The sequence below is a fragment of the Glycine soja genome, chromosome 12, assembly GCF_004193775.1.
Source record: "Glycine soja cultivar W05 chromosome 12, ASM419377v2, whole genome shotgun sequence".
NCBI lineage: Eukaryota > Viridiplantae > Streptophyta > Magnoliopsida > Fabales > Fabaceae > Glycine > Glycine soja.
In genome coordinates this window covers 22,368,266-22,378,115 of record NC_041013.1, presented here as the reverse complement: position 1 = coordinate 22,378,115, position 9,850 = coordinate 22,368,266, and the positions used below count along the sequence as shown (strand labels likewise).

The 9,850-nt window shown below is 31.0% G+C and overlaps 1 protein-coding gene and 1 pseudogene across 1 annotated transcript; both read left to right on the top strand.

Annotated features, from left to right (window-relative positions):
• The first annotated feature begins 554 nt into the window (after positions 1–554).
• On the top strand, positions 555–2,747 carry LOC114378032. Its single transcript, XM_028336537.1, has 4 exons — positions 555–892; positions 1,589–1,721; positions 2,079–2,182; positions 2,270–2,747. The coding sequence occupies exons 1-4, from the start codon at positions 786–788 to the stop codon at positions 2,553–2,555; spliced, it is 630 nt and encodes a 209-aa protein (XP_028192338.1). The 5' UTR covers positions 555–785; the 3' UTR covers positions 2,556–2,747.
• A 5,730-nt stretch (positions 2,748–8,477) lies between these two features.
• Positions 8,478–9,577, top strand: LOC114378875 (annotated as a pseudogene).
• Positions 9,578–9,850: the final 273 nt, after the last annotated feature.

Genomic DNA, 9,850 nt, shown 5'->3' with positions numbered 1-9,850 from the left:
TTTGTAAGATATGACTATATTCAAAATTAATATATGACTATACATGATGCACGAAAAGTTACATACCTTACTAAACAAGAAAATTAACCCCAAAATTCTTCTCATTCTTCAATTCATAAGATAAGGACGGATTCAAGACAAAAACATTAGGAGATTGAATGATGCTATATAGAAAATTTTCTTGATGTGTCTTTTGAAACGATTAAAGATGACTGACTTTTTCCCCTTTCTATAATGCATTATCTTGTAAATTTTCCTTCTATAGTATTGTACCCTTATATATTCATTGAAAATATATTGATTTTATAAGGTTAAGGTTAATCCTAGTAACGATAGATTCGCTAAATTTATTTTTTTTCTAAATTGGCCACTCTAGGTGGCGGTGACTTTGGCGTATGGATCACAATTATAATTACCCAGTAATTTTATTTTTAATTTTATTGACCGTTTATTCAAACAAATGAAAAGCCACCGTAATGGGGAAACAAAAAAGTCATTCCCATATTCCTGCATATATTTCCTATCCATTCTTCATATTCCTAGTTTTAAACAGACTTTACATATTTCTATCTTTGTGTTCTTTTTCACTCTCATCTATGTCAAATAATCTTTGTCCAACTGGAAAGTCATAACCTCGGTTTGTTTCTTAAAAGTGGTGTTAGGAAAAGTAATGTAGTTATTTAAATAAGTTGAGAGATGATAGCTAGAATCAGAGTCTTATTCCTTAAATCAGTAGCCGTATTACTGGGTTTCTTCTTCACTTTACTTCTCCAAGTTTGCTTTTCATGATGCAAATTGAAAAGAAAAAACCCTCTAGACCAATGTGGTCATATGCCATTCGTGATGCTCTTGCATGTGTAGGAGTCAGTGGGTGGAAGAAAGCTTTCAAGTGGTACTTTAAGACGTTTTTTGATAGTCCTCATATGTAGCCATGTTTATTGAATTAGAAATCTGAGATTCAAATCAAGATGTTAGTGTTACAATCAATATATATATATATATATCTGTGTGTTTAGAAATCTGAGATTCAAATCAAGATATTGTGTGTGCACCTAGGTAAGATAAGGCTTATGAACCTGTTTGGATACTAATCTGAAAGTCTTTTACAGCTTTTGAGAACTTCTCTCTAATGGAAAAAAAAATTATGTTCCAGTAAAGAGAACCTCTCAAAAACACTTATACCTTGTATCCAAGAAGATCCATTGATTATATTTGTATTGAGGATGAAATGGGGCGTCCAACATGACATTTCATCAAATAGTGAATTATAAAGTATTGAAAACATGATGCCAAATAGTGTGCTTTTTCCCTTTTTTTTGGCTAGCTCCTTTGGACTTACAGCTTCTTCTTTTCCTAATCTTTTCTCAAATAAATGGAAACTTTAGAACTATACTATGTACATAACTATTTTAGTCAACACTACCAAATGATGCCTTGATGTTTCTATAGATCTTTTGTCTGCTGAGAATCTTTGTTTTATGTGTATCAATTACATGAGTTGATAACGCATTTCAAGATGTATAGAAAAATCCTAATAACAAACCTGTAACAATTTCAAGCTGATGTCAATTACTCTTCAACTTTGCAGCGAGAACCTGATAATGCAATTTCAAGCTCAACTAAATATCCAAAAGAATAGGAGGCGTGTTATTATTGTGCAATCACGTGCAGATATTGCTCAACTGCTCGAAATCGACAAGTTAGAGAGTGCTTTTTCTAGGGTAAGTTATGTTTAATGTTAATATATATATATATACACACACACCAATATGATGTGTTATGATTTGTAGAAATCATGCCCTTTAAGCACGTGGTTACGGGTTTAATTCCTAAGTTTGTGTGTATGGAAGAGTATCTGTTGGTAGACGTTGGTCCTTTAAATAGATTTTCATACCTTAAGGGATTAATTATTCTGACTCTCGGATGGAAGATACTTGAGCACCCAAAAAATATTTCAAGCCATGTTTATTTTGCTATGATACATTGCTATTGTTTTACAATTATTTGTTCCCTCTGAATCTCTAATCAACAAGTTAATATATGTTTTGGATTGTTTATATTTTCCCTTTAAAATTTAGGTGGATCAGCTATGTAAAGACACATGTTTATTGACTGCATATGATCTAATTGATAATTTCTGTGAATGCCTCATCACCAACATGTCCTTCATTAGCAAATGCAGGTACTTACATCAGACTTTGTTACCTCAATTTATATGCAGGATTCTGTGTAAGTGATATATATAACTTTGCTGTAAGTTTTATTGCAGTTCTGTACACAACTTGCCTATAAATGTTGTTGTGGCAATTGCAAGTCTCACATATGCTTCTTCAAGATGTGGTGAATTGTCACTTTTGCATCTGATAAGAAACTTGTTCAGAGAGAGATATGGAAGGGAATTTGACATTACAAATGTGGAACTATTTGCTGGCAACTATGTGGACTTGCCGTTGAGGAAAAACCTGAGCAACTATAGTGTACTAGAAGATGAGAAACTCATGTTATTAAATGAAATAGCTCATGAAAACTTCAACCAACAACTTGAGAGACTATGATGCGAACCCTTTTCTTACAAACCGTAGGAGCGATACTTTGAGGGTGCTATTGCTAATTAGCATCTGAAACAGAACTATTTCACTGAGGTCAGAATCAAAGTTGTAGCTTGTATATACTGTAGAAAATTTCCATCTATTTTGAACATTTCATTATGTTTTAATTTATTTCCAACATCTCTTAATTAGATCCTAGTGAGCTGTTTTTGTTTTGACAAATGACAATAAAGTAATGGGTTAAAGATTTCTGTTTTCTATGACAAATCTTGTTTTGAACATAAAAGGTTTCGTGAAACTCTCGATTGAGTTCTTTCATTCACTACCAGAAGGAATGGTAGCTCGGAAGACAATGTTCAGTTAAAATAGATTACCAATACCAAGAATCTTCATTTACTAGGAGATCCCAAATGGCATGCCTAAAACACCCAGAATGAAAATTGCATATTTTGATGACATACATGAAGATGAAAACTCTGAACCAAATAAAAATCACTAGCGAACATGGCAGAAAAAGCTTGGTGTCCAAAGTTCCAAAATAAAGACAGAACTTGTTTCCTATTTTTATGGTCACTTTCAAGACACATATGTGCAGAAACATTATGTTGCATCTAAATGTTAAGAATGAGATTGTATTAGGCAAGCTCGAGCTTTGCATCAATTATCCTTCAAATATTTAGTTATTGGATTCTATTCAATGAAGAGATTGAGAAAAGGAAATCATTTTGCTTTCATTGAGAGTTGAATTCAAGACCTCCCGCTTACTAAAGCGGTGCTCTAACCAACTGAGCTATGAAAGCCTTTTGTCCAATGATTCGTCAATTTATAAGTAAAAATTTATTATGGGACTATAATTTTTTAGATACCACGTCGTGATCACCAGTAGTGTAAATCCTTGGCCCACTATTAAATATTAATTTGCCTCTATCAGTGTATTAAGTCAAAACTAATTCTTAGCTACACCTCCCAACTTTACTAATATATCTATTTTTTTTTCTCAAAAATATCAATTTTTTGAAATACTTTTTGGAAGTGTAAAATTTTTAACATGCAAAAAGTACTTTCTAGAAGTGTTAAAAAATATTTAACACTCTAAAAAATACCTTCTAGAAGTGTTAAAAATTTTACATTATGAAAAATATTTTTCGGAAGCCAGTTTTAAGAAAAAATTGAGAAACCAAATTAATTTTATATTTTTTTCTCCAAAAATATCCTTTTTTTATAGAAAATACTTTTTTGAAGTAGAAAATACTCTCTAGAGGTGTTAAAAATTTAACATTGTCAAATATACTTTTTGAAAGCCAATTCTTAACTAGGATTTTTTGTTAAACCTTTATGAATGAAAAAAAATATGAAGAGAAGAGATCCTACTAAAAGTAACAATCAGGTTACTCAACAAAAATTAGTTATTGATAAAGTTTATAAAAACTTTGCACTAATAGCATGTTAAAAAAGGCTTACATTATTCTATCTCCAAACCTATAAGTCTACAACCTACTATTTTATTGGGAGAGATTTCATTATTCAATTTGTATCTTGAATGATTCTATTGAAAAAATAAAAAATAAAAAAGAATAAAAGATACACGTGGAGATGATAAAATTATGAGTGATTGACCATTTTGAATATTTTTATAAATAAAATATCAATGAGTTTTTTTTAAAAAAAGTTATCCAGGTAGATCTCTTTTGACCATTGATCAGTCAAAATTAATAATTTAATTTGTAGATTTAAGACGAACATAACATATGACATGTTCTTGGATAGTGCTATGTTAGCTTTGAATCTATTGATCAAATATATAATTTTGACCAATCAATAATCAAAAGAGATCCATATCAGTAAATTGTTTTGGAACTGATTTATATTAGTATTTTATTTTCTGATTTTAAAAAAAATATATTGATATTTTATTTATAAAAATAACCCAGATCCATCACTCTAAAGAAAAAAAAAACATATGTGGTGTCACCCATTAGAAGCCCACTAGGCACTAGCAAACCAAAAGCATAGCTTCTCTCTCTTTCCACACATAAATGCGATCACATTTAGTCCAAGGTACGGAATTTACGACGGAATCAACGAAGCCCAAGAACTCACAACCCCCATAGCCCATTAGCAAACTTCACACAAATCTGTCCAGTAAATTAATTCTTCTTCAAACCTACTCCAAACAACAATAACAACATCAACATCAACATCAATGATGATGGTGATATTTTTTTGTGCTTTAATTTACATAATATGTGATTTTACTTTCTTAAGTTATTTTGAGAGATTCCCTACAAATAATTTATTTCAAGTTTTTTTAAATTATATAAATTTGGCCACATTATCATTATTTTTTCTGTTTAAAACTCAAACTATTTTTTTATGCAGATATTTTTATTTTGTTTTACGATGGATTTGAGATATAGAGTAATTTCAAAAGTTTTAAAGTCAATAATTTAATACAAACTTGGTAAACTTAAGAACTTTATAAAATGTGATATGAAAGTTTGAAGAGTGAAATTAGAGATTATTATTATTATTATTTTAAATTTGATCAAATATAATGTATTGATTCGTGAATTTTGAGTAAACGATTTTCGAACCAAAAAAAGGTTTAAAATAATTTAACTAATTCAATTTGTAAAAACTGAATAAAAATGTAAACATAAGGATTTAAGAGGTACAAAAATTACAAAAGCAAAATTACACAGTCTAAATTAAAAAGACAAACATGTAATTAAATAAAAAAAAGAAATGAAATAAGAAAAGGCCAAAAGGGTTATTGTCTATTAAATCATGTTTGATTATCAATGTTCGGGATTTTCCAAAAAAAAAATGTTCTGGGATTTTCTATTTTCATGTGCCACGTCCATTGAGAGCACAAGATTCCGTTACTCTATGCAACACAACATTGAAGTGCATGGGCGATAGATTCAGTGCAAAATAAAAAACCTTGTGAGCCAATTTGAAGCAATGAAGCTCGATCACCCTTTATCATGTGATCTTTACCACTGCACCCTATAATGTCTGTGACACACTTCAATACATACCCTCGTTCTCCCCTATTTGTTTTTTTTTAGCTTACCCTTTTGTCTCTTTGACCTTTATATATAGGGGTCTCCCTCTTGGCATCAAAGATCACCATTTGCATTTTGCTTTATCTTGACCTAGTAATACCAATGAGAGTTTCTCGTTGCATTGTAACATGTCTCGTGCCTGTCCTTTTTTCCGCTAGCATCTTAGCTACACAACTGGGTTCGCCAAGTGCAAGTATGATTCTTCAAAATCATGGTAGTGTTATTTTTAAACATGATATATTTTCAAATTTTGTGTATGTATTCATAGGAAGTTTGTAACTACTAAACTCACTGTTTTCTATTTAGCATTTGTCATTGTTCCCTCTATCTAAATCAACAAAAAGTTAAAACAGATGGGCCATGGTTTCTTTGAATGACGCGTTTTTTTTTTCCTCCTCTGTCTGTTTGGCGTCTTTATCTTAAACGAGTTAGATATTGTTAGCTGGGCCAGGGAGAATCTAAACAATAACAGATAAAAAAAAAATCTTTCACACTCCTTAAATTTTGTATTATCTCTACATGGTTTATCTGACCTTGTATAAAAGATGTGTAAAGAAATTGTGTAAGAAAAATAATATAAAAGGAATAACTTTCTTAATTTCTTTTCTTTTCTAATTATAATAATAATATTCATTTATTATTTTAATTTTGTTGTTAATTATGTTTTTGTTTTCTCAACTTTTTGCGATTTTCACTTTTAGTTCTTTCTTGTCCTAAATATTTTTAATTTTACACTTCTCTTTACATCATATCACCCATTTAGAGACTAATTTTTTTTTTACTTTGTCTCGTTCTCTTTTTCAATTCCATTATTTTAGCATTTCCACGTTGTATGAACTACATGAATAGAAACATGTCCTGTTTTTAAATATTCAACAACCAATAAATAGTCTTTTCTTGATGAAAAACATGGAAAAGCGTGTATTATAAAAACAATTAATTCGAATATTTTCATTTTCTTTCCTGCGTTTAGATTGACACATAATTAAGGTGATCATCAAGTTTTTAAAAATAAGAACATGAGAATGAAAAATAAAGTGTAACTTTTCTTTTCTTTTTAATTGGTATATATTGTTGGCTTTCAGACTCGTAATATACTGCATATCTCTTATTCACATTGATTGTAACATTTTTATGTTTGGCAGTTGGCATAGCTGATCATCACCATGATCACGATCAACTTAAACATTCAAGCACAATGGACAATATTGGAAGTAGGAGGGGCAGAACACTTCAAATTGCAGGTTCAAGATTACCAGATTGCATGCACGCTTGTGGCTCATGCTCCCCTTGTAGATTAGTAACGGTTAGCTTTGCTTGTGCCTCACTCACGGACGAATCTGAGTCATGCCCTATGTCTTATAGATGCATGTGTGATAATAAATCTTACCCAATACCATGAACTATTTCTGTGTGCCTCTTCCTCGCCCTCGCAATCATCCTATCCTAGCTAGCTAGCTAGTATTACCAGCATATGCCTAGTTGCTACTTAAGTTTCAATTCAATTTTGAGTTGTGTATCCGTGAATATTGTAACTATTTACATAAGTGTTACTTATATGTATAGTAAGCTTAAATTCAAATAAGGTTTGGGAATTGTACAGTTAAAAATTAAAGGATGGTGTTTTCGAATTGGTTTGGATTAATTTTGAGTTAAAAAGCTACTCAGTTGATCCAAAGATTTAAACATCCTACGGTTTATTTTAAGATTAAATTGTTTTCTTAAAAAAAAAACTGATTCGATCCGAAGAACTATTAAAATGTGATTTGTATTCGATAACTCGATTTTTGAGATATATCCTTACTATATTTTAATTTCCTATTACTCTTTAAATATTGAACATTATTTTTAAAATAAACATACAAAAGAAATATGTCAATCAATTTATTAATTATCTTACAACATGGTTTCTTATTCCTAAAGAGATAAATACATATATACTTAAAATGAAATAAATGTTTAAAACTGTTTTTGTCCTTCAAATTAATTCAAATTAAATTTAAGTAATTATTTTTTTAGTCCTTCAAAAAAGAATTTATTTTTATTGGTCTCTCAAATTTTTGAAAATCTACTTTTTAATGGTATCACAATTTGTGGCAATTTGTCACCGTTAAATTTTTATTTTAATTTAATTTTTTTAAAAATGATTTGTGGCAATTTAAAATGGCCAGAATATGTAAAAAAATCGTGACAATTTTGCATCTATCTTTTTATTTTTTTTCTTTAATACCAGCAAAATATGTAAAAAAAATGATCACCAAATCATACGAGTCAATTTTTTTTACGGTTTAAAATCACTAGAAATTGTTTTCTAAAAAAATTAAAAAATAAATATTGACAATTAAAAATCATTACAAATTGTGAAACCATGAACAAGTTGAACAAAAAGGGACTAAAAGTAGTTTTTCAAAAATTTGAGGGACTATTAAAAAAAATTATTTTTTAAGGACTAAAAAAATAATGGCCCAAATTTGAAGGACTAAATTAAGCCTAAAATAAAAGTTAAGGAGAATGAAGCATATGTAATTTTGCTATTTGATTGGATACATGAAAAAAGTATGATAAAAATATGGTTCACTTACATGTGAAACACATAATATGTAACACTCTTAAATATAGACTTTCAAAATAATTTGTTGATTTCCTTAATGAAAAGATGCACTATTAGAAATTACACTTTCAACATCGGTTATTTAGGGTATTCTACATCGACTCTAAAACCGATGTTGAAAGTGACGATGTTGAATATATCATCGTTAACATCGGTTTTTAAAAATCGATGTTAACATGAATATGATAACATCGGTTTTCTAAATAATCGATGTTCAAAACAAAGAACTACAACAAAAAAAGTGTATGCATGACGAAAGTTGACATCGATTTTGTAATAAAACCGATGTTAATATTATATATTAACATCGGTTCTCTAAAAGAACCGATGTTAATGTAATATATTAACATCGGTTTTGTACTAAAACCGATGTTAATATAGTGATCAATGTTATTTTGTGTGATTACAGATTATGGAAATGTATCCACTATTGCTTTATGGAAATCTATCTTGTAAATGAGGAAATTAGAGTAACATTTTCTGGTGGTTAAATTTCTGTCTGAAAGATCTGCCTAGCTTTATAAGGACAATAGATCCAAATGATTTCATGGTAGAATATTTAATTGAAGTAGCGGCTAGAGTTCCCAGTGCCTCTGCTATTGTGTTTAATACTTTTGATGAACTTGAGAGAGATGCAATGAATGGTCTCTCCTCTATGCTCCCTTTTCTTTATACCATTGGTCCTTTCCCTTTACTTTTAAATCAAACTCCACAAAACAACTTCGCATCTTTACGTTCCAATCTTTGGAAGGAAGATCCAAAGTGTCTTGAATGGCTAGAATCCAAGGAATCGTGATCCGTTGTTTATGTGAATTTTGGCAGCATCACAATTATGTTAGCAGAACAACTCTTGGAGTTTGCTTGGGGTTTGGCCAACAACAAGAAACCCTTTTTGTGGATCATTAGGCCTGACCTTGTCATTGGAGGTTCAGTGATTTTGTCATCTGAGTTTGTGAATGAAACTAAAGATAGAAGCCTAATAGCAAGTTGGTGTCCACAGGAGCAAGTGTTGAACCATCCTTGGTGAATTCTTGACTCATTGTGAATGGAACTCAACCACTGAAAGTGTTTGTGCTGGAGTACCAATGCTGTGTTGGCCATTCTTTGCAGATCAGCCAACAAACTGCAGATATATCTGCAATGAATGGAAAATTGGGATTGAAATTGATACCAATGTGAAGAGAGAATAGGTGGAGAAGCTGGTGAATGACTTGATGGCGGGAGAGAAAGGAAAGAAAATGAGACAAAAGATCGTGGAGTTGAAGAAGAAGGCAGAGGAAGCCACTACACCCAGTGGTTGTTCATTCATCAACTTGGACAAATTCATTAAGGAGGTGTTGCTTAATTAGATAAACATTAGATTAATCGAAGGTTTTGGGGGAGGGGGTGTTCCTTTGTAGGATTAGTAGTCTTTTCGGTCTGTTAGTATTTTCTGTGTGTGGTTGTGTGTGTGTATGTGGGTGTGTGTGTGTGTGTGTGTGTGTGTGGCTGTGTATGTGTGTGTCTGTGTGGGTGTGGGTGTGTGTGTGTGTGTGTGTGGCTGTCTGTGTGTGTGTGTGTGTATGTGGGTGTGGGTGTGTGTGTGGCTGTGTGTGTGTGTGTGTGTGTGTGTTTCTGTGTGT